The following is a 25,276-nucleotide window of genomic DNA, read 5'->3' as shown; positions in this document are numbered from 1 at the left end:
GATATGCTCCATTTTTAAGCAGAATTTTTATCTCCAACAACAAATGTATTCCTGTTCATTTTTCATGCTCATGTTATAGGCAAAAAATAGAAGAGCAGCATTGTATGTCATTGAGAGAATCGATTTCTGGAAAACAGAAGGAGTTGGAAATGAAGTGGAAAAGCTTTCTTGACCGGTGTACTGTTTGTTTAAAGAGAGGTCAGGATCCAGTAAGTACTGTTCAGTTTATCTGATTCTGGGGAAGAAAAAGAATGAAGATGTGAGGGGTATACGTCTAAGTTGGTGTGTTTTATTGCCATAGAATGCTATATAGCTCTGTTAAGCTTTGTATATAAGGTTAGTGGATTAGATAGTACAGTGTAGCAGAAATTGCTGTATGAACTAGTTTTTCTTCTTTGCAAAGAAGATGCGCTTAACTTAAAGACAGCTGGTGTCTTCATTTGAGATGATGAGTGGAGCTACTTTGTCAAGACAGTAGATCAGCATAAATAAGGGTTAATACTTTTTTTTTTCCCTCTGCTCTGGAAATAGAGCTTTCATGTGCTGTCACTGAACATCTGCAGAGTTGTGGTTTTCCCCTTTAAGGTGTTATATGACCAACAGTTTCATTCAGACACTCGTATTTCTACAGAGATTCAAGATTATACCCTTGCCTAGGCACACAGCAGAGACAGCAAAAGTTTCATGTTGAGTCTGGGTGCTGCTCTGAAGAAAAGCTGTTGTAAATATGTGTTAATTGCTGATGTTATACACTTTTACTCAGCTTGCTTGTATTTTTTTTCTTTTGATAGGATCTTGATTTATTACAAGCTATGTCACTCTCTTCTTTTCATACTGCAGAAGAAGCTTATGAGGATACAGTCTCATGTCAACTTGCAACATCAATTCCAGGTATGTGGACCAGAGGAGCTTCTTTTCCCTCTTCCCACCACAATTGATAGAAGTTCCTTTGAGTCTGGAAGACTTCCTACTTTTGTTTGCAAGTCTCTTTGACAGTCTTTGATAACCTGGTTCTGAATGAATGCTCATCACAATTGCCTAACGTTTTTTCGTCTTCATCAATATGTGTAGGGGAGCAGATAGAATCCTGTCTCTGGAACATGCATTCAGGAACAACACAAATAGGTGCTGGCTGTTAGTGGCATCTGTGGCTGCAGGTGGTTCCCAAGCAAAAATATTAAGATCTGCCTGCACTGGTTATGAATTTGCTTGAAGTGTTAATGAATTCCATCTTGTGAATATTGTACAGAGGTGGTCTGAGTCACTTTTATCACCTGGGAAGCCTGAATGATAGCAAAACAAAAGAAGCAATACTAAAACTCTGACTTATTTTCTAGATATTTGTGACTCCATTTGTGATATAAATTACGAGAAAGATGATGAGACATCGGGAAGTATGATGGATAATTCAACACTACAACCAACAAGATGGTATGACTTCAATGAGAAATTGATTGGAAAAAAAAAAGGCAGGGGAAATCAGAGAAGCTTATTTGTAAGCATCAAAGGAATATATTTCATTAGCCCACTCCTTACATGTCACAACTACCTAATTGGGCAAGATGGTCCTAAAGTAACTGTGGCTTTCTCCATCTGAAGACAGAGGGACCAACTGGCTGCTGCCAGGTAGAATGTGGGGCAGTGGAGTTGCAAGTTTTTAGCTGCAACTTTTTAACAACATTCATTCAAGTTTCAAGAGGCAGAGGGGAAAAAATGGAGAACTCTCTTTCTCAGGCTGGGATGAGGTAGGCAATACATAGTTGTTATTGCCTGAGACCAAGAGAACAGATATTCACACGTTCCCTGGTTTTGTGTTTAAAGAAAAAAGTAAAACAACAACAAAAGAAAACAAGAAGAAAACTCCAAACAAAATCAAACGGAAATCCCAGACTTGAGCAAAACTATCGTGCTAATGCTTTATGAATGGGGCTTTTCTCACAAGTCTTCTAAAATCACTTTGTCACTTCTGTTATTACAGTTCCAACAAAAGATTAAAACACAAGACTATAGTATTATATACAGTATTATGAAAGGTTTTGACCTGTTATTCTGTAAGTGCAGGAAAGTTTAATGTCCTTTTGAATAATGCTGTTTCAGGATAGAAATCCTACAGATAGTTGCAAGTTGCCTAATAGAAGAGAGAGGGAGTTAGCAAAGGAGGCTGTCCTATACTTAGTCATCAGCAGCTGTATTTGCATATGAATCTCAAAAGTTGTCCAAGTAGTTAAGAGTTAAATCCTGTATTTCTCTCACTGACTTGACACAGCATGTTTTTTTTGTCTATTTGTGATTGTAAAGACAGCCACCAGTAAGTTAAAGTTGCCATTATTCTTAACTAATTTAGATAACGTTCTTAACTAATGAGGGCTGTACATCAGATGGTGGAGTGTTGCCGTTAACTCTACAGTCATCAGAACTGATAAGACTTGAGTATTTGGTAACCAGATGATGTGTGTTTAAATATTTATGAGTTTGCTTTCAGACAGATCTGTGGATATCAGAGGGATTTGGAGGAAGAATATCTAGGGAAAAGTACATTATCAAGTCTGCAGAAGACTTTGCAGTTATGTTTGATAGCAGAATGTAGAAGACTTGTTTGCAAAAAATATTGCAAAAACCCTTCTTTTTCTATGTGGTAATCAGGTAAAAGAATTTCATAATTATAAAGTTTGGGAGACTGATACACAAGTAGGGCTGAATCTGCTCTAATTGTCACATGTTCTCCCTATAGTAAAGTTGCCTTCTGATGACCGGGACGAACTGAGAGAAATCGTAACGGACAGATACGGGGTGCACAAGTATATGATGGCATTTTACTAAGGCTTGCATGCCACTTATTTATTTTTTTTCTAAAATGGCTTTTTTCTTTTTAGGATCTCTTCAGAATCTTTGGACTTGACAGAAGCATCTGAAAGCAGTGACATGTTAATTGAAAAGGTTATTCTTCAGTATCGTCCTAAATGTCAAAGAAGTTAAACTTCTGTAGTACTTGCTTTTTTGCATTGATTGAAGCCTAGACCTAGCATGCTTTTTTTTTTTTTAAATCATATGACTACATTTCTGAATGAGTAGTAGACAGTGAAAGCTAACTGCCACAAACTTCTGTAAGCACTAGGAAAGGACAAGAAGAAATATAGGCACTTGCTGCTGACTTCTAGCACGACATACTGTTTGTCACAGATTCCCTGCCAGCTGAAACAGTTTTTTTGATATGAACAATGGTCACGCTGGTTCCTTTAAGCTGTGTGTGAAATTAAGGGGTATAATGGGGCCTAAAGGCAACTTGGATGTGCAGTTGACCATTGTACAATTGTTCACTGCAGTGTGTTAAAGGTAGTTGCAGGTGATGAGTCATGTGTTCTGTACAATAGTTTATTGTAGCCACTATTTATGTCCTACTTTTTTAAAAATACGAGTGTCAAAATGGTTTGTGATTAGTTAGAATTTAAGACTTTGAGATATTTTCATTGACATAAACACAGAAGCCATTGCTCTCAATTTGCGAAGCAGCTCCTTCATGCTAGTTTTCGGACACTTGAATTTAAAACTTCTACTAATTCCTGTGTATTCCTCTAGGACTTCCGTATTGAAACTTACAATGGGAGAGCAAAACCTGTCACTCCAAAGATCTCAGAGGAGGCAGAGGAGCACCTCACCGTTTCAGAATCATTGGAGAATACAGTTATCCAGACAGGGTCTGCTGTCCAAAAGGAAGACCCTCTTAAGAAAGCCAGAGAGGAACTGGCAGAAGAGGTTAGGAAAAGTTGTGATTCAAAAAAAATTTTTTTTACATAAATGGTCGTTAAGTTCAGAGAACAAATCGCCAATGTTATCATAAATACCTCTTCTAATCTGTTTATATGAACAGATTTTTTCCGTTAAGTAGTAATCACCAAATTTGAGGAGTGACCACCCAGTTAACTAAACCTGAAAGCATAGAGCTTGAGCAGTTATACTTTTAAGCCATTGTGGTGGTTTTACCTTGGTAGGCAGCTGAACTCCACCACAACCGCTCTCTCACTTCCCGCTCCTCAGAAGAGGAGGGGAAGAAGAAAAGGGAAGAAACAACTCGTGGGTTGAGATAAGGGTAATTTAATTGAAGAAAAAAATATTATTAATTAAATAATTTAACTAAAGGGAAAAAAGGGAAAGGGCAAGAGGGGAAAAAAATAACAGGCAAAGGCTGTGTGGAAGTGCAGAGGAAAGAAATTACTCTCTACTTCCCACAAACTAGTGATGCTTGACCACGTCCTTAAAGCAGGGCCTCAACGCACGTAGCACACATGTAAAAACAGATGTTTTTACAATGGGAGCCCACCCCTCCCCTCTTCTTCCTTTTTCCACCTTTTATTGCTGTATGTGACATATGGTATGGAATACTCCTTTGGCTGCTTTAGGTCAGCTGCCCTGGTGATGTTCCTTCCTCACCTTTTGCCCACCCCCAGCCTGCTGGCTCTGGTGGGGTTAGAGGGATTCCTGATGCTGTGCCAGCACTGTATGGGCTGCTGCAGGGAAAGTTAACTCCATCCCAGCCAGACCCAGTACAGCCATCATGAAGCGAGTAGTGCTTTCAGTAGAATCATGGTATGATTTTTACCACCTTTCGTATCTTAATCTACAAATGACTGCATATATTTAGAATTTAGCTGTCCTTTTTTGTTTCTGAAATTCTATGAGCTAAATTTTTAACAGGCTTGGGGTTTCTAGGCAAGGATTTAACTTTTTTGTTTCCAGTATTTTAGTTAAGATTTAAATGAGGTATTCCTTTAGAAAACTTACTAAATTTACTGTAGCTTGATTTGCAAAGTAAATTACATCTTTCACTGAAAGGGGGCAGTTGGTTGTCATCTGCTGAGATGTTCTGTTGTTGGAAATGTAGCCTAATCTTCATTCTTGTACTATTCTTGACCAGTGTCTCAAGTATCTTCTGAGCCCATTTTCTTATTTTTAAGATGGATTCATAGACGACTAGGGAGCTTCAAATCAAATTCTGATTTCACTCCTGTATCTTAATTTTATGTTTGTAGGTCACTGTGCTCATTTTTAAGCCCAAACAGTAAATTGCAGACGAGTCAAGAGGTTCCAGATTCTTCAGATGATTTGGAGAATGGGGTTTGCTTGGGTCCATAGGCTGGCAGAAACAAAGAAGTTACAATTTTGTTTTATCAGAATTTGCGCTTTTCTAACATCCTACAGGTTGCAAAAACTGTGACATCTGAGTCACCTCAGAGTAGTGGAGGAGAAGGAATAACATTAGAAGATCTCATTAGCTCACTGACTTTTAACCCATTTTTGACAAGGCAACAAATTCCGCGAACTCCTGAAAATCTGCGTAAGTCTAAACTCTGCTTTTATAATACTCTGTCACTGATTAGAAATGTGATTAATTCATTGACATTGTAGATACCACACAAGAAGAAAAGAGTAATTCATTTAGTGAAGCTGCAAGTTATCCTAACTGGCTCCTTTTTGTGTAACACAGTGTACTATGACTAATGAACACACTGTAAATTTGCTTTAACGTGGATGGGCCCTGTGTGTGGAGTCCCCTTTCTGTTGTGGGGCAAATGGCTGGGAAAACTAGCGTAAGCAGTATAAAGCAGTTATTACATCCTCTTTTGTGGATTGTTTATGTTACTAAAGTGACAGAAGAGAAATACACTGATGGAGAGTATGAAAGAACTAAAATTTTACCTGGGTTTGTTTCATTTAGTTACTGAAATCAGAAGCTCATGGAGAAAAGCTATTCAGACTGACAACTCATCAGACATAGAGCTGGCCCCAGCTGAAGTCATGACAGAAGAAGCTCCAATGGATGCTAGTCCTTCAGTGCAGAATAAAGCAGATCGTACTTTAGTCTGGTCTACCTCTTCATCTCCTGTACCTGACTTTGATTCTCCCTTGTTAGAAACAAAGTCCCAACTAAGTTGTACAGAATTTACAGCTCAGAACCAGATGAGGATAAATAATGTCAGTGGATGTCCAGTTTGGGAAACATCTGGAGTGCAAGAGAATGAGAGTGATAAAGAACAGGAATTGGAGCACACTGTTTTGAGCAGAAGTTTTCTACAAAAGACAGAAGAATCTACTTGTCTAGATGTAGAGAACAGTGTAACTACTCCAGATATTTTTTCAGAAGGCAGTAGTAAAATAAATACTGTACCCTCAAACCAACTTTGGGATTCTCTAGTGGGTAGAATTCTGCAGTGGGATGCACCTTCAGTGTTAAGTTCTGACAACTGTGAAGTAGCCGAGGCAGGAATACTGCATGAGACTCTTCCAAAAGAATTTGATAGCATAGATCCTAATAAATCTACAAGCTCGGAGTCTGATTTTGATGTATTGAACAGCAAGGATGTACCAGGTAGTACAAAAATTAAAGGCTGTGTTCAAAAATCAAATCTAGATGTACAGTCTCTGTTCAGCAGATACGAAATGCTGAAAAATAATGCGTCTGGAAATAGAGAGAAACTGCATCAGACACATACTGGAGATGAATCTGTAAGTTATATATCAGACCTAAATCTTAGAGCAGAAAAAGAAAGAGATGATTTGAGCAGCGCTCTGGATCTGTTCAGGTTGGATGAAGAATTTACCAAGACACCATCGCCATTATCTTTTCCCAAAGGAAGTCATTCGCTGTCACCTTTGCTGGTGTTCTCTCAAGATCTGGAGGAAATGGCATCAAGGATACACAAAATCCCATTAGACTTAATACATAAACTGAAGGGTAAGTGTCCATGTATTTGTGATAAAGTAACAAGGTGTTGTCCATTTTGACTCCAGATATGCTGCCATAGGTGTCCTACTCTGAACAGCTGAACCTTGATAGGGAAGTGTGGGATGAAAGATTATTTGTATGCTTATTCCCTATGGAAGATGAGACAAAAGCAAAGCAAACAGGCTTCCTTTCTCTAGTTTTATCGGCATCTTGCAAGTAGGAGAAAAGTTATTGTTTGACTTTCTAAGGAAATCTGCAGCTGAATCTGAAATTAAATTTTGAGAATTCATGAGGTTGATATGAAATAATGTTTACTCTGAGCAAATTTGGCTATTTAGAAATGCACTGTAGGTAACTGGAACTTTTTTGGTTTCAGTCAGGTGTTCATAGTCTATAATACTTACTGGTACACTTTTTACTATGAAATATTCCCATCCCTGGAAGTGTTCAAGGCCAGGCTAGATGGGGCTTTGAGCAACCTGGTCTAGTGGGAGGTGTCCCTGCTTATGGTGGGGGGGGGGAATCAGGTGATCTTTAAGGTCCCTTCTAACTCAAACCATTCTATGGTTCTCTCCTGAATTCCAGCCTGTCCCCTGTGCTTCCAGTATAGTGTCCTCTTTGGTTAACCATTGTTGCAGTGCTTTATTAGGTCCAAGGTTGACTTTTGGTATACATAAATGAAGATGAGCCAGTAATAGCTATACAGAAGGTTGTTTCACCAAAACATATATTTTTAGTGGCATGCTAGGAGTTTAGCAGAACAGGTTAGTCTCAAGGACGAGTGAGATTTGTGTTTTGCTATGGATTATCAAACACAGTTTGTGATGCTTTTTCAAGTAGTGCTTGAGGAGGAAAGCTTACTGTATGCATGACTCGTGTTATTTGTAAATTTACTTGTAAGTGGTTTAGGTTAGATTGCTTAGTTCTGCTTTACAGTAACCTCACTTGGAGTGAGAGAAATAAAATTCTGCTGCTGTGAGTCTGCTGGTTACAGCTCTGAAAAATAACTTTGACTTTCTAAGGCGCATAGTCTTTTCCCCCAGTGCTGTAATACAGAATTTACCACTTAATTAGTGTTGTTTTAGTGTATTATTTTGTGAAAAGAGCAGGTGAGGCTGTGATGGAAGTTGATTGTGAGAATGACTGTGCCTTTTTCTTATTTTCCTTATCAAAGGGTAGAATAGAAGATATTTTGGACTAAGCTACTGCCAGTATAGGAGGCAACCTGAGCAAGGCTTCCAAGCATTCTCTTGAAATGGAACATGAACACTCGTGCTATCTATTTTCCTCTTAATTCTGCTGTACAGGTGCAATAAAGTAACTTAGCTTTTGCTTAAATTTGTGGCTGTATTGGTAGCAGATAATATTATCAGACTGGAAACAACTGAAAAAATTAGAAGTAACGTTTTATATGTTTTCTTTTAATATACGCGGATATTTCTGGAACAGTATTTCTGTCAGTTAATTGAATATTACATGATGTTAACTAATATGTTTTTTATTCCAGATGAAGAGCAGTTGAATGAGAAGCTGGGCACAAAGGAACCATCATCAGGATAGAATTTGTAGAGCATAAGCATAACCATAGTATTATAATTATGGTGCACTTACGAGTGTAGTATCTTCTCCAAACACTACCCAGATGAGAAAGAAGCTGTGTTCCTTTTATTTCTTGCTGAGCCTATGTTCCAGACTGCTTGTTCAAGCGTCAGTTGCCTTCCCTCGTTCCTCCAATTCTATGTAATCCACTTCAGTATTCTGCAAACAGCCCATCAGCTATGTACAAAATAATGTATTTTGTAAACACAGTTTAAAAAATAGCAGATGATGTGGGCATGACATAATTTTAGAAAATGGAAAAACAAAGACTCAAATGAGAAGTAATGAACTTCTTATCAAAATCTGTCTTGCCTTTTCCAAAAAACGTGTGTATTTTGTGCTCTCTCTTCGTATGATTCTCCACTCCTTTTGAGACTTCTAGTCAAGTATTACCATCAGTTTTCCCGGTTGATAAAGACCCCGCTTTATTTTAAAAAAACTGACACCAAAGTGCATATTCTTTTAGACAGCTTACTGAATAAAATTTTTTAAATGAAGTTTTAAAAATTTATGGTTTGTGATAGTGTTAATGCTACTTTATTTCTGAATAGTAGATATTCTCTAATAAATTTTTATAACTATGTATATTATTATGTATACATACATGTTTATGACATTGTGATGTAGCTAACTGACAATATATAAAATAGGGGAAAAAATTGTAAAAGTTCAAATTCTGCCAGATAAACTATGTACTGCAGGAGTACTGACCCCTAACATTATGTGTTTACAGTATTTTGAAGCATTTCAAAGCAATTTTGTTTTTCAGTTCTGGTGTATCTTTCTCATCTTTTCTTCCAAAACAGTTGGAGAAAGGTTTTAAGAAGAATCTCAACCTATATATGACATTTTCCTTTTAAAGCAGAATTTGACAGGTTTAATGAAAAGAGATTTATGTGGCCAGTTGTGGAAGTTATAAGGTGGCTGCTGACTGCTAACTCATTAAAGAAACTTTGTTCTTGTACCAAAGCACTAGCAGCAGAACAGCTAAGAGGGGAATGCTTCGTAATACTCCATTTGCACGTTGATCTTGTCATGGTCAAACAGAGACAGAATTGGAAGCTCAGACAATATCTGTGGACTGTCTGGAATAAACAGAGCTGTGTTGCTTGCAGAACTGTTTGCTCTACAGCCTGGCGCTGGTGACTTCACAAAGGCTTCCCAGGTGACTGTCCCAGGGAGTGGTGCCCTGATCAGGAGGGCCTTGAAAGCAGGACCCACAGAGCTCTGGTCAGGACACCACCAGGCCAGGAAAGGAGCTGATGAACTGGGATGTGCTCTGCCAGTACAGTCTGTACCATCGTTGTGTGCTCTAATGATGCTTCTGGAGGTTCCCAGATTCTTTTCTGATACCACTGTCTCCAGGGACTGCTGCTGCTAAGGAGATTTTTCCACTATAGAGCATTACCTGATCTGTAACCGTTTTTCTTAGCAAACATGCCTCCCACGTCTCCTGTGCCTTTCCACAAGGTTGCATCCTTGAAGAAATGCGTTTGTCAGCTGTGCTCCTGTGGGTATGTAAAAGAGGATGGGGGAAGGAGTTTGGAGTAGTAGTTCCTTGGATAGCAAGCTGCATTGCTCCTTACGGCTGCAGATGTTTTTGACTGCTATAAGTTGCATATGGAAAATTAGAAATAAAGGTATTTTAGAGCAGTTTTAAAACAGTAATGATTTCTTCCACATAGTGCCTATTGAATGTTATGGTTTTTGGTTTTGTCATAAGAGTAAACGTGTCAGAGAGACATCCCATTTTGGCTTATGTAAGCGGATTGCCTCTAGGAGAGCTTTAAACTTTGCCCACAAACCTGCTTTTGAATAGGTGTTACTGTCTTTGGTAAGTGTTTTATTTAGTACAAAGTGATACTTCCTTTGTAAATATGCAAATTCTGGAAAAGACGCAGGGTGAGAGCTTTACACATACAAGAGACAACTGAAAATAGCAGGACGCATTAGTAGTTTTGTTAAGTGTAATTCTTGTGAGTGTACGCAAGCTCTTTTCTTGAAAATAGTAATGAACTTTAGGCCTTCTGGCATAAGATCTGTTCTCCCATACTTGCAGGTTAAAAGTAAAATTATGATTAGGTAGAAAAAATAATCTTTGACTCTTGCCTTAGTTTGCTTTAAAGTTGTTAAATTATGAAGACAGTAAAAAGAGGAAGATGCCCACACAGAGTTCACATCAGCCTCGTATGCATTATTTTTATTCATCATGAGTAACAAATGCATGTACTCCAAAAAGAAAACTAATACAAATGTTACCAGACTATTAAGCTGTATGTTTTAAGTGTTTTTTATCAAAGTCTTACTGATAAGATACAAACACCACTGCTCCTTCCATTCTTCATCCTGTATTTACTGTTCCTTTTTTTGATTGTTATTTAGATTTGACTTTGGAACGTGTTAAAGAGAGAGAGAACAAAAGTGATTTGATTATCCTGTTAGGGGGCCACGGTATCAAGGACCTAAATTTATAACACTCAGATCTGGGTTGAAAGGGATCCTCTGGTTTTGACCAAGTACCACATAGGCCCATCCTTGAGCCTCTCAGCATCCTGAGTCGGAAGGGACCCGCAGGGACAATTGAGTCCCCAAAGGAGCTAGATGAACTGCTAGGATAGCTAAATATTAAAGATGTAGATAATACCTTGATTATGGCTTACCTTAAGAAAAATTAAACTGCATTTTGGATTGCTGCCATGTTCACAGTTCTGGATTAAGAAGTAACAGCAAAGAACTTTGAGCATGGATGTTGTTTGTTTCCTGTGAATACCTGGCCTCTGACTGCAAGTAGTATATATTAAAGAAAAAATAACTGTGTGCTTTAGGAATTTTTTTTTTTTTTAAATTGATTACAGGCAACTAGAAAATTACGGGTTTTGTGCTGTAGGTAATAGTTCACCTGCCTACTGGTTTGTGGTGAATACTTTAAAATTTTGGTTAGGTTTATATTAGGATGACATCATAATTATGTTGAGATTTAGGATGAAATCCTTCCCTTGTGGAGCAGTGAGGTGGTGGTGTTGGGGGAACAACAGTGTGTTCGTAGCAGCTACAGATAAAATTTCGTGCGATGTTTTTGTGACTTCTGTACTAGAGAGCAGTCACGCAAACTGGCTTTTTGTAGCAGCAGCAACACTGAGGTGTTTCAGACAATGAGTTTGTAGCTGTTTTCTTTTTTCCCATCCCAACAATTTGTGTGTCTGCTGACTAAAATCTCTGAAATTAAGAATGTACATGGGCAAGAGCAACTGCAAACAAGGCTTCCTTCCTTCCTTGGTGGTGCATATTGGGTACGTTTATGCACAAGGAAGTAATACTGAGCCCATAGGCCATAAGCTCACAGCTGAGGTCATCGTAATGCCTTGCTCAAGAGATGAGCAGTTTTCAACAGTTTCATGGGGATCAGTGAGAACGAAGCAGATTTTTATTCAGTGTATTTGATAAGACATTAGGAAAAATTTCTTTACCGTGAGGGTGGGTGGTCAAACACTGGAACAGGCTTCCTAGAGAGGTGGTTGATATCCCGTGCCAGTCAGTGTTCAAATGGCTTTTGGGTAATGCCCTCAATAGTATGCTTTAACTTTTGGTTAGCCCTGAAGTGGTCCAGCAATTGGACCTGATGGTCTTTGTAGGCTCCTTCCAACTACCACTGTTCTATTCTGTAAGAGAACAGGACAAAATTATGTGCTGTAACGTGGTGTAGCATTTATTTATAGTTTTCTTTATGTATATATATATGTATGTATGTTGAAATGATTGTATGCTTTTGCATAGTAACTCATCACTTTTCACTGTTTTGTATGGAGAAGAGTTTGTTCATCTTCAGTGTAACTATGGAGAGGTTTCTCAGAGTTTAACTGGTAGATGACATAAAATATTTGCTAGCTACTTTTATTTTTTAATTGGTGAGAGGAAGAAGATGAGTAGGAATTTAAAAGAATGTGAGTACTCCAGTTTGAGATGAGTCATGTGGTCCTTTAGCAGGCTTGAATTACATTCATGGCTTGATAGTTCTGGTTCACTGTTGTGGGTTGCATTGTTTGGAAAAACTTCACCAAAAAATTACTCTATCCAGTTTCTGCTAGTGATTTGCAGCAGAGCTCTATCTTTCCACCTGCAACACTTACGCAACTTCAGGTGGGCTAACTTGTTAAAAACGTGGTACCACTTGGAAGTGGCTCTTCCATATAATATGGAGAGCAGCTTCTGGACCGTGTTACCTACCTGCAGTCCGGTCTATGCGAGGCTGTTCAGCTGTGCCTGGTGCATTGTGTGTAGGCTTGGGGAACTCTGTTTAGTTGGCATAAAGCAGAAATGCAGAGGGTTAGAGTATCTTTCTGTTCCTATTCTGGGTACGTCAACAATTCTAAGTCATGTATCACATCTGGTGGTGCTTTGCTTTGTCATGAACAGTGGTTTCTGATACATTTACATGTAGGCAGAGACATCCCCAACAAGTGGATCTAATCCATAATCACTCATACATGTTCTTTCTGGCTACTTGACTGTCTCTTCCAGCTGCAAGCATTTTAGCAGTAAGCAATTATGAAAACTAGGCAAGCAAAGCTGCAAAAAGTAGTTTCATGTTTAATGGAAAGCACCACGGGAGCCAGGGACACAATTATATCATTTGTGTTTGTGTGTGGACATCTTTAATTGGTTAAAGAGCTTATTTACACAGTATCCTTCATAAATAAATAAGTGAAACAACTGAGCAAAGACAAATAGACTAAGAACAGTCCTTGTCCCAAGAAACTTTTAGGTGAAGACAATTCAATGCAAGAAGCCTAATTAGAGGTGTGGAAGATAGATGTTTTAAATCCAAATAGGACTGATGATGTCTATGCTGTAGCTCCTGCAGGTAATAGTTGAATGAAAAGAAATGACAGGACACAACTGGTAGCTGCTGCGAGTAAAGTAGATGGTAGCTAAAGTAGCCTGTGAGAAAGAAAGGAAGTAGTGGGCTGTGTGTTACCAATGTGATTCAGAATAACATGGAAAGCTGTACATGTATGCAGGAACAGTGCTGTACAGATAATCAAAGATCAGTAGGTAAACTGTGAGAAGTGTCTGTTTCTCCTGTCCTTGGAACAGGTTTGCTTATAGCTATTCTGGTTCCATGTTGCATTACATGCTCTTATGAGATGGAAGTAGTGTTTAGATCTCAGTCAGTTCATTTTAATGGAAGGACTAAATCAAAATTCCTGGTAGTAACTTCTATCAAAGGTGCTTGATTGTGAATTTTGCAGTGTAGATCATCTCAGGTTCTGAATCCAGGCAGCTCAGCCATTATTCAGTCCATCATCCTGTCTGCTTACCTAGTCCATGCTTCACCAGCTTGTTTGTGAGAACATTAAGGGAGACAATGTTAAAAGCCTCACTGAGCCTCACTGAGGTTGAGGTAAGCAACATCCACTGCTTACCTCTCATCCACCAAGCCAGTCTTCTCATTACAGAAAGCTATCAGGTTGGTTTAACACTGATTTCCCCTTCATAAATCTATACTGACCTCTCCAAATTACCTTCTTGCCTGGAATTGGTTTTCCAGCATTGTTTGCTCTGCCATCTACGCAGGGTGATGTTGAGGCTGACTGGCCTGTTTTTCCTGTTCTTGGTCTTAAAGATGGGAATGACAGTTGTTCCCCCCCAGTCCTGAGGATCCTCTTCTTTGGGGGCTGGACATGATGATCTCTTGAGGTCCCTTCCAACCTCTACAATTCTGTGATTCTGGTTGCCACAACCTTTCAATATTATCTGAGAGTGTCCTCAAAATGATATGGGTGAGCTTGTCTAGCATTTGTGGGTGCTCCATGGACTGGGTGCTCCATCAGGTCCTATGGATCTGGATGTGTCCAGTTTGTGTAAGTTTCTTAATGTGATCCTCCTCCACTAGAGGTAAGTCTTCCTTTCCCTGGACTTACCTGCTAATGTCAGACATGGGACAGCTGAAGGCTGGTCTCCAGTAGAGACCAAGGCTGAGACAGATTCAGAAGTCACGCTCTCACTGTCTAACACAGGCATTCAGGGAGTATCAACAGCCATTTATAGGAAATCAAGGCTGTTGATATTGAACTAAAATGCAAACAATTTGTGCAAGGCAAGAGGCATTTCCTGGGGCTTGACCAGCTATGCTGGTTTTCCAAGCAGGTTTTCTGCAGTAGGAAGAACAATCTCTGTGGCAATGCTGGTAGTTGTCTCTTCAAGTTAACTTTCAAGATTTAGTCAAGAGTGTATTTTCAGCTGAGTAAGGTTTATTCAACATATGTCTATAGCCACTGTTTCACGAACATGGGAAGTGCTAATATCATAAAATCACGATTTTATCAAAGGTTTACCGTTTATCAATTTGGCAGTATTGTCTTTTTTTTTTGAGTGCAAAATTAATATTTGTCATTTCAAAAATTCTTTTTACATAGGTATAAAGCAAATGTATCCAGAAGAGAAGAGTTTTTGTGATGTTAGGCATTCTGAGATATCTTCTTTCATAGGCCTCAACATGGCATTATAGCAATATACAATTCTGGAAAACAATAAAACATTAAAGTCTCAAACTATTAGATGGGTTAAAATGAAGATAGACTAACAAGAAACAAAAAAAAATAGCTTAATTATGTTGCTTCAAAATCTACGTATTTTCATGGGTCATTGAACAGCTAACTATACCTTCTGATGGAAAACAGTGTTCAAAACTGATGGGGTCTTTCTATTGAAACTAGGTCAGGGTTATGAAAGCACAGATAACTGCTCTTGATGGGGTTTTGAAGATAGGAACTGCTACATGTGTTGTGTTTCTGAAGTCAGCAGGGCACTTGTGACCTTCAATCCATTTTCAGTTTCCTTGCTAGAATCCTTTCTTTGCTTTTCAGGCTCTGGTGAAGCTTGTTTGTGAGTGGAAAATAGTTTGTAAGGAAAATAGTGGTGGTGCTGTATATGAGTAGTGTATTTTTTTGTGAGCCTTGTGGTCTTCTGCAAATTGTGCATATGCCTTTTTGTTACATGGTCTGCCGGAATAGTTTGCAGACCTCCATTTTGTGCCTCTAGCAATAGCTGACACTCAATTGACCTATGGCAGTAGTGCCTGATGAGTAAACTTCAAGTGTGTTGGTCTATATATTTGAAATAGTGTCTCTCTAAATTATAGTTTGACTTGTGAGACAACTTCAGTTCAGGAGCTAGTTGTGGCTGGAATAAAAGGACTAAAGGTTTGCAAGTTGTCATCTTTCTGCTAGACATCCCAAGCATCACAGCTAATGTCACAGTGCCCCTTAAACAGCTTTCTCCTCTGTCTTCCTTCTCCATCAGTTTGGTTACATTGTGAAGAATTTGCTGCTCTTCATTGCATGTATGGAAAGAAGTGACCTGGGGATGTGAATCCTGGAATCCTGGGGATGTGAATCCCCTTGGAGTCACCACATACAGGTTTCTCAAATTGCAGGATGCCTCATGCTGTGAAGAACATTTCACAGCTGCACACACTCGACGAAAAGAACAGGCAAGAATCAAGACCAAGTGGTAGGAGATGTCAGTGGAGTGGCACCTGCTTATACCCTTGCAGATCTGGCTTGGTTAACATAAAACTCGCTTTACCTGTTTAGTATCAAATTCCATCTTTCCTGATTTTAGGAGAATTAGAGAATTTTAAAAGAACAATAGGAGATTATTTTGTCTCTCCTATTTACAGTGCATGTAAATAGATGGCATTTGAGGTGTATTTTAGTGTTGTTGGATTGGTGCATTTCTTCGGGTAGAACAGCAGTACTACTTACTGCTGAAGCTGCCTTATTCGTCTGGACAACTGTTCCTATTACTCTAGGTACAGTAAAGGGTCAGTGAAAGAGGGTTTGTGAAAAGGATCGTTACTCGCTGTGAGATCACTATTTTGTGATCCCACGAGAGACAATTTTAATCAGCTTGTTCTCTCAAAGTTATATCACTGCATGAGTCGTGTACCATCTGCTGACTGTAAGATAAAAGCCCAGGATAATGGGAACAAGCGAGAACTGATTGGTTTTGCCGGTGGTTCATTAATGTCCTGGTATTTTTCACCAGTAGATGGCAGCAGGCTGATGTTAGTCACAAACTTTCCTGACGCTTATTGTTTGATAAATTTTGTGATACGGTTCTAAATATTTGGAACTGAATAGTTTGCCATAGCTGACAGTGTGAACATGGACATTGCAAAGCACTGTGTGTCAAGCAGTTTTGTGGCTTTGTAGGTCTGTCTGTCTGTCTGCTGGCCTGCAGTCTTCTTCAAGTCTTGGCTTTTGTTCCTAAACATCAGTGACAGACTTTCACTTGTCAGCATCTCAATAGCATTTAGTTTGGAAGAAAAATCAAAGCAGGTGGAGTTGATGCTTAAATTAGTTTGTATTTATTGCATATTGCCTTTCAGTTCAGGAAAATGTTTCATTCTGTTAGAATTAATTTGCCTGGCAATAAACTTCAGTTAAGTCTGGATGTACATTTTCTGTGAGAAAGAGAGCAAAATCGGAGAAAGAACTGGAACTGATATTGTATGATGCAGAATTAATTCCTGTTTGCACTGAGAAGCCTATGTAAATATTGATTAAAAAATGTGGAGTTCAGCAGCTCTGACAGATGTTTTGTGGTATCTTTAGTGGAAAATAAGCTATGTTAGCCAAAGAAAGAAAGATTTTTTTTTTTACCCTGTAGCCATAAATTAATCTTTATCGTAGTAAATACTTATAAAATCATAAAATAGTTTGGGTTGGAAGAAACTTTTAAGACCATCTTGTCTAAGCTCCCTGCCATGGTCAGGGACACCTCCCACCAGACCAGGTTGCTCAAAGCCCCATCCAGCCTGGCCTTGAACACCTCCAGGGATGGCGCATCCACAGCTTCTCTGGCCAGCCTCTGCCAGTGCCTCACCACCCTCACAATAAAGAACTTCTTCCTAAAATCTAATCTAAATATATCCTTTTTCAGTTTAAAACTGTTATCCCTTGTCCTATCACTATATGCTCCTGTAAAAAGTCTCTATCTCTATTATAAGCCCTCTTTAAGTATTGAAAGGCTATTATAAGGTCTCCCTGGAGCATTTTCTTCTCTAGGCTGAACAGCCCCAACTCCCTCAGCCTGTCCTCAAAGAAGAGGTGCTTCAGCCCTCTGATCATCTTCATGACCCTCCTCTGGAGCCACTCTAATGGCTCCATACCCTTTTATATTAGGGACCCCAGCACTGAACACAGGACTCTAGGTGGGGTCTTATGAGAGCAGAGGGAGAGAGAAAATTACCTCTCTCAACCCGCTGGCCACGCTGCTTTTGATGAAGCCCAGGATACGGTTGGTTTTCTGGGCTGCATGTACACACTGCCAGCTCATGTCTGAATTTCCATCCAGCACTACCCCCAAATTCTTCTGTACAGACTTATTCTCAATCCATTCATAATCCAGTTGGTACCGATGTTTGGGACTGGCCTGACCCAGGTGCAGCACCTTGCAGTTGGCCTTATTGAACTTCATATGGGCTCACTTCTCAAGCCTGTCCAGGCTCCTCTGGATGGCATTCCCTTCCCTCTGTTTTTTCAGCCGCACCTCTAAGGTTAGGGTTGTCTGCAAACTTGCTGAGGGTGCACTCGATCTTACTGTCTATGTCATTGATAAAGACATTAAATAGCACCAGTCCCAATACAGACCCCTGAGGAACACTGCTCATCACTGATCTCCACCTGGACATGAGCCATTGACCACAACTCTTTGGATGTGTCAATCCAGCCAATTCCTTATTAATAAAATAGTTTACCCTTCAAATCCATCTCTCTCTGATTTAGAGAAAAGGGTGTTGTATGGGACCATATTAGAGGCCTTACAGAAGTCCAGGTAGATGACATCAGCTGCTTGTCTCTTGTCCAGTGATGTAGTCATTCCATCACAGAAGGCCACTAGATTGGTCAGGCATTGATTTGTCCTTGATGAGGCCATGTTGGTTGTCTTGAATCACCTCCTTGTCTTCCATATGTCTTTATGTGGTTTTGAGGAGGATCTGTTCCATGATCTCCCCAGGCACAGAGGTGAGGTTCACTGGTCTGTACTTCCCAGGTTCTTCCTTTCTACCCCTTTTAACAATGGGAATGATGTTTCCTTTCTGCCAGACACTGGAGACTTTGTCTGACTGCCAGGACTTTTCAAATATGACGGCGAATGGCTTGGCAACTCCATCAGCCTGTTCCCTCAGGCCCCTGGGATGCATGTCATCGGGCCCCACAGCATTATGTAGGTTCAGGTTCATCAGGTGGACTTGAACTCTATTTTCACTTACAGTGGGAGGGACTTTGCTCCGACAGTCCCTTCCTTAAGGTTCAAGGACTTTAAAGATGTGGGAAGAGTGATTTGCCAGTGAAGGCTGAGACAAAAAAAAGTTGAGTACCTTGACCTTCTCCCTGTCTGTTGTCATCATTTCTCCCATTTTGTTTATCAGAGGAGGTACACTCTCTTTAGATTTTTCTGGCTAATGTTCATGTAGAATCGCTTCTTATTATTCTTTGCAACCCTTGCTACATTCAGCTCTAATTGTGCCTTGGATTTCCTGATCTCACCCGTACGTGTCCATGTGGTGTCCCTGTACTCTTCCCAGGCCGCACATCCCTGCATCCACTGCCTGTGCATCTCCTTCTTACTCTTCAGTTTGGATCAGCAGGTCCTTGTTAAGCCATGCCGGTTTCCCGTCTTCTCTGCTTGATTTTTTATGCATGGGAATTGAGAGCTCTTGTGCTCTATGAAAAGTCCTGCCAGCCTGAACAGTTCCTTTATCCCTAAGGACAGTTTTCCAAGGGATCTCACCCATTAAATCTGTAAACAACGTTTTGCTCTTCTAAAATTCAGGGTCCTGACTCTTTTGCCAGGCCAATATCCCTCAAGATAACAAACTCTACCAGGGCATGATCACAGGAGCCCAGACCGTCTCCAGTCTTGACCTCTTTAATTAGTTCATCTGTGTTGGTGAGCATCAGGTCCAGTAACATTTCTTTCATTGGGCTATCTGCTGTCTGCAGCAAGATGTTATCCTCAGTGCACTCCAGAAGTCACCCAGATTGCTTACAGCTTGCCATATTGTTATTTCAGTTATCATGTTATTAACAAGCATGAAGTGTCAGAGTCTAGATACATGTATGGATTGGCTATTTTCAAGTGTTCAGATAACTCAGAATAACTTTACCAATGGGAAAAATCTCCTTCTGAAGAATGTAATTTCTTAAGTAAAACACCAAATCCAGTCAGTGTGATCACTTACCATCGCACTAGGTTTTGATAAAAATGTCAAATCTTCAGATTTCCATGTGTATCTTAGGTTGTGCTTCTCTGAGGTATTCAAAATGGCAAGGCACGTAAGAATAAGTTGAGTCTGGAGAAGAGGAGGCTCAGGGGAGACCTTATTGCTCTCTACAGCTACCTGAAAGGAAGGTGTGGGGAGCTGAGGGTCAGCCTCTTCTCACAGGTAACTAGTGTTAGGACTAGAGGGAATGGCCTCAAGTTCTGCTAGGGGAGGTTCAGGTTGGAAATGAGGAGACATTTCATCTCAGAAAGAGCGGTCAGGTGTTGGAACAGGGTGCCCAGAGAGGTGGTGGAGTCACCGTCCCTAGGGGTGTTCAAGGAAAGGTTGGACGTGGTGCTTAGGGACATGGTTTAGTGGGTGACATTGGTGGTAGGGGGATGGTTGGAGCAGATGATCTTGGAGGTCTTTCCCAACCTTAATAAGTCTATGACTCTACGATTCTAAGAAATTACCTGGCCTGAGATCACTTGGGCTTACCAAGACCCACTTGTCAGCTAACAATGACAAACGACGGACTGAGTCCACGAGGACACTTGTTGATTCCCACATGCTGATTTCTAGTTCACATCTGTAGCATTGATGCGCCAGCAGATATTTTTACTGATCTGTTACAGCAAAACAAGCTAGCCACTCCCAAACTAACAAATAAACAAAAGACCAAAATATTTTTGAACTGACTTTCAATGAGTCTTTTCCTGTGGAGACGTTGTTTGGTTGTGTTATTTAAATTGTAGTATATTCCACAGAGACAATGTGTCTGGACTGATCTTCCACAAGCAGCTGTAATTGCAATGTTTCCTAGCTTCTGAACGCTTTGTTTTGCACCATTGGTTCTATTAACTCTCATAAGAACCGAGCAGTACTCCTTAAGAGGTATATTACTCCAGAAAACTGCATTCCATAATTTGAGAGCAGCCTTCCAAACATATTTATGGAAAAAAAAAAAAACACAACATAAATCATTATCAAAATAATACTTTCAATGTGCAAGATGGCAGAAGTTCTCTAACTTGTGACAATCCATTAGTTTAGGATTTGCACTGACTTTTGAAGTGAGCACCAGTGAACTGGCTCATTTTGATGACCAGCTTTGCATAAGCCAAAAGGGCAGGAATGAAGGATGTCAGATTTCAACCATTCACACACATACTTCTTATTAAAAATCTTAATATGTGGTCTACTTAGCACTGAAAGTCTCCACACGTGTACTTTCAATCTTGTTATATCTGCTTTTTTTAAAGGGACTGAATACCTCTCGCTAGTGAGCTCTTCTGAGTTCATGTAGCTGCACTTTAATGCAGCAGAGTAAGGAGGCTTTAACATGCCAAAGACAGTGTGTTTTTGCCAGTGTGTTTCTAAAACTAGTCCAAATCACCTAATAGTATAATTATTCACTGAAGGCAAATCCGAATTTCCAAAGTAGCTGTTCTTCCTAGCACTTGGACACCTGTTCTCCTGCCTTTTCCCACACTTCTTCCTTCCCACTTAATCTTTGGGTTTCTCTTTACCTCTGAGGGCTCTCAGTATTTCCCTCCAATCTATCAGCATCCCTCTACATTCTCTGTCCTCTTGTCTAAGTCCAGAAATTGTCTTCCTGCACTGTTTATCCCCATCCTCCCCCTAAGCACATTTGCTCATTTCAGTAGCAAGTGTTTTCCTCTCCTCCTTCCACCCCCAGCATATTTCTCCGATCTCTATGCACTTGGGAGCATCTGCTCTCAGCTTGCAGCTTCTTTCCCTCCACATATCTGACTGCTGCAGAGCCTTTTCTGATAGGAAATCTGCAGGAGCTGTGCTTTCGATGGGAATGAACAAGGCATAGTATCTGTCTCCTTCTCCAATTTGTCTCCTTCTGGTCTCCCACTCCAAATGCATGGCAAAAAGTATGAGGTTAGCGACAGATGCATGACAAAATTTATCTATTGGTTCTTTGCTTTTTTTTTCCTGCTCATATTAGCTTGATCTATTTAGTTAGTGCCATTAGATGTAGTCAATATTTATTTGAACAATACTTCTGGGTAGGCTTCATTTTCCTTGTGACATCTGCATTGTAAAAATATTGTCCAAGAAATGATCTGCCATAGTGAACTAGGGTTTCCAACAGCATGTCTAAGTTTGCTACTGGTTGGAGTACTACCATTTTTTGAGAAGGCAGCTTACCCACCTTACTTCACAGCCAACTTAAATAACCTAGGAACATTTTCAGAAATTCAGTCTCTTGGAGCACATGATGGAAATATGGGCAATGCAGGTCTACAAGAGCACAGCCCTCTCCCACTTTTCAAGCATAGGAACACAACAACCCAGACTTGAGTTTATATTAATGGCTACTCAATTTCAAAGAAAAAAGTAACTTGGATTTAATGTGGGCAATCTGTTCCTATTAATTTTCTTTAAATTCAGATAGAAAGTGCTTTGCATTTCCAGCTGCTTGAACTGCACTCCATCAACTCTTTCACCAGGCACGTGGGAAAAGTTTTGCTTTCAGATACTTCTCCCTCCTTGTTTTTTCCTGGATGCTGACATCTGTATTGGGAGGAGAGACAATAGGGTCATCCCACAGATCTTGCTGGCTGCAGAACATAAAGGATGAGCAGAAAATTCAGATCCTCTACTCGTAGCCTTTAGCCTCCAGCTTTTCTGTTCTTGGTGCTTGGCAATGGGACAGGAGCTGGTGTACAGGACCCAGCTGATGCCTCACCTGTTTTGTTGAAGGCCAGGGTCAGAATTTGAGGTATTTTGCAGCTTGACTAGGCCTTTAAGCTGAGTATGTGCAATATTTCCAGTGCCTATTCCTTCTGCCACCTGTAGAATCACTTGACAAAGTGGTAAAGGAAATAAAACAAAAGAGCATTGTCTCCTCCCACATCTCCTGACATGTCTTTGAATCTCCACTGAAGGTTTCTTTTTGCTGCTTCAAACAGGCATAACCTAGCATTGCCTGACCCTGCAAGTTTTGGTTCCAAATCTCGGTAAGATGACGGTATGCAGGAATCTGTTGCTTCTCGTGGCTTCTGGTGGATTTTTGCGACCCTGCTTCTTAGGTTTCCTTTTCTCTAGATAGCCAGTGTGGAAGTGCAGCCCTCATCTATTCACTGTTTATGTGACGTGAAACCTGGTCACACCCATAATGTCCTGTCCGAATACAGAGTAAGAGATACTTCAAACCCTCAGTATCGTACAGCCTAGGTCCTGGGGAGAGCGTTTGCAAGGAAGAGAGAAGCCCAGAGAGCCCCGTGACGCTGCACAAGCATTGATCTGAAGGGAAAGTGATCTGATGTGACCAAGCACTGCTGGTCCCTGTCCTTGCTCTTTTTGGCTGCGCATGTGGGCTCCAAAGGGTGGCAACACAACCCTGGGGACAGGAGGCTGGCCTGAAAGGCATATGTAGTGCTCCTGCACCTATGTTTTAACTTGCTCTGCTGTGGGATGTTTGCTAACTATTCCAGCCAAAGCTGAATGCAGTGCTGAGTGTTGCTGTGATTTAGACACTTCTTTCCAGGTGTTTGGAAAGGCTGGAATGCTTTGGCCAATGTTCTAGGTACATTGTGCTCATGAGCATGTGGTTTCCTGATGAAAAAGTTTAAAAGGTTATGCCTTTTATGAAGTACACAAGTTGTATCTTCCAGGTAGGAAATCCCAGAAAATATTGTGGTAGTTTTCATAGAATCACAGAATGGTATGGGTTGGAAGGCACCTTTTAGGACCATCTCATTTCAACCCCCCTGCCATGGGCAGGGACACCTCTCAAAGCCCCATTACTCCTTGTCCTGTCACTACACTCCCTGGCAAAGAGTCCCACCCCAGCTCTCCTGTAGGCCCCCTTTAGGTACTGGATTTAATTAAAAAAAATTAATTAAAAATTACTGGTTTTAATTAAAAGAATGCATTTCCCCAGTTGAAACCTAACAATGGATCTCAGTTAATCTGATTGTAGTAAACACTGGTATTTAGAAACCTACCTAAAGCTTATGAGAGATTAATTCTCTTTTTTAGTGTTACAAATTTTTGTTTACAGTCTGTGAAGGCCTCTTCTTTTTTTTTTTTTCTGCTGAAAGGACTCTAACATCCAAATTATTACAAATGGCTGTTGAGAAGCATCTGGAATTCACTCTGTGAAAATTTATCATTATTACAAGTTATGTAGGAAAACAAGCTGATAAATTCTTGCGCATAGAATAGAAAAGTTTAGCCATCATGCACTGAAAGAGCTAGCCAAAGGCAAAGCCAGAAATTTGTAACTAAGTAAATAGTTTTACTAATTTAATACCATTTTGGGTACATGGACAAGTATTCCAGGCAGATTCTGTGTGTGAAATGCTATCAATCCTTTCATAATTCTTACTGCTCTTTATTTAAATGTTCAAGCAACTGCCTCATGAATAAATAGTCTGATGTGCTGCAGCCTGGTACAAGTTCTCAGAGTATACTGATTGTACTGAAATAAAACAAAGGAGGTGTACTCTGGAGGTTGGTGTCCCTTTTGAATGGTTGTAACCAATTTGTTTTTGCATTGTCATCTCTCCAAGAAATGCCCTGTCTTTTGTTTAAAATGCTTCTAAATATTGGAAATAAATAATCTGTGGTAATATACTTCAAAGAGAAGATAGGTAACTATGGCCCTTAATAGTTTTGTAAATAATTTCCAAGCCTTGCAGGACACGACTACTTAGTGTGACCTACTTTCATAATGTGTTGACTTTTGTGGAACATTTGCCTTGAATATAATGATTTGTAATTGTAGAGGAACTTGTAGTCTTAATATATTTTGTGAACTCTACACTTGCTAAGAAATTTTAAAATGGTAGCCTGTTTTCTAGCTAAGTATCTTCCCGAAAGAAATACATTTTCTTAAATTCCATATTCATTTCCACATCTGCTTGATGCAAAGAATTTCTGAAAATCTGGTTGTTCACTGTGGCACATGAACCACAGTTCAAAATTTGATTAATATTTAAATAGCTATCTTGTGGAGACTTGTGGAAATATTCATGTCATTGTATTATTCTTTCTACCCAAGTTGTTTCCCTTACACATTGTTTTGGTTTGACCTGAGGAGTTTTTTTGTGCTTGATTTGACAGGGATGTAATTAAATATTTATGTTTAGGGATAGAAAGGCCATAATTTTCAAAGTCCCCCATGAAAGGGGACTTCATGCTTTTGATATATATATATATATATATATATATATATATATATATATATATATTTGATCAGAAAAGCTGAAAGTGAGAGGATATATAGAACTACTTTTGATGTGGTAACGTAAGTTCAAGAAACGAAACAGTGAAAAACATTTCCAATTGACCAAATTTTTCCTCCTTCCTATTTGTAACATAAAAATCAGCTTGAGGTAGTCAGGACACACTCTCTTGGGGTGCTGATACATGATGATAATAGTTTTCCTGATGCCCAGCATGCTATCATTATAGCATTTCATTGGTGCTAATGTGCTGGTAACCAAGTGCTCTGGGGAGGTAAGAAGGAGATGATGCTATCTGGAGCTTCTGAAAAGCTAGCAAAATTGTTTTTAGTTTTTGTTCCACTGACAACAGCCTACTGCATTTGTCAGTGCTATAGCTCTCCGTCTGGAAAGTGTGAGTAACAGCACTTCCTTAGCCTTTGTTCATGACAAAGAGCATAGTAACAATGACTACCAATT

At 39.8% G+C, this 25,276-nt stretch overlaps 1 protein-coding gene and 1 non-coding gene across 10 annotated transcripts in view; both read left to right on the top strand.

Annotated features, from left to right (window-relative positions):
* SAXO1 (stabilizer of axonemal microtubules 1) overlaps positions 1-25,276 on the top strand; it is a 55,929-nt gene that overhangs the window by 6,277 nt on the left and 24,376 nt on the right. For 4 of the 9 annotated variants that reach the window (XM_040540105.1, XM_040540106.1, XM_040540107.1 and 1 more), the window contains 8 exons: positions 80-209; positions 792-891; positions 1,338-1,431; positions 2,874-2,937; positions 3,577-3,753; positions 5,197-5,332; positions 5,714-6,730; positions 8,229-9,973. In XM_040540105.1, the coding sequence (XP_040396039.1) occupies positions 80-209; positions 792-891; positions 1,338-1,431; positions 2,874-2,937; positions 3,577-3,753; positions 5,197-5,332; positions 5,714-6,730; positions 8,229-8,281 (1,771 nt within the window). In that variant the 3' untranslated portion in view covers positions 8,282-9,973. The other 5 variants (XM_040540111.1, XM_040540110.1, XM_040540113.1 and 2 more) reach the window with 5 other exon arrangements.
* On the top strand, positions 2,671-2,800 carry LOC121062399. The gene has a single exon (XR_005815535.1).

This window comes from Cygnus olor, chromosome Z (genome assembly GCF_009769625.2).
Source record: "Cygnus olor isolate bCygOlo1 chromosome Z, bCygOlo1.pri.v2, whole genome shotgun sequence".
Classification (NCBI taxonomy): domain Eukaryota; kingdom Metazoa; phylum Chordata; class Aves; order Anseriformes; family Anatidae; genus Cygnus; species Cygnus olor.
This window is presented reverse-complemented; position numbering and strand designations above follow the sequence as displayed.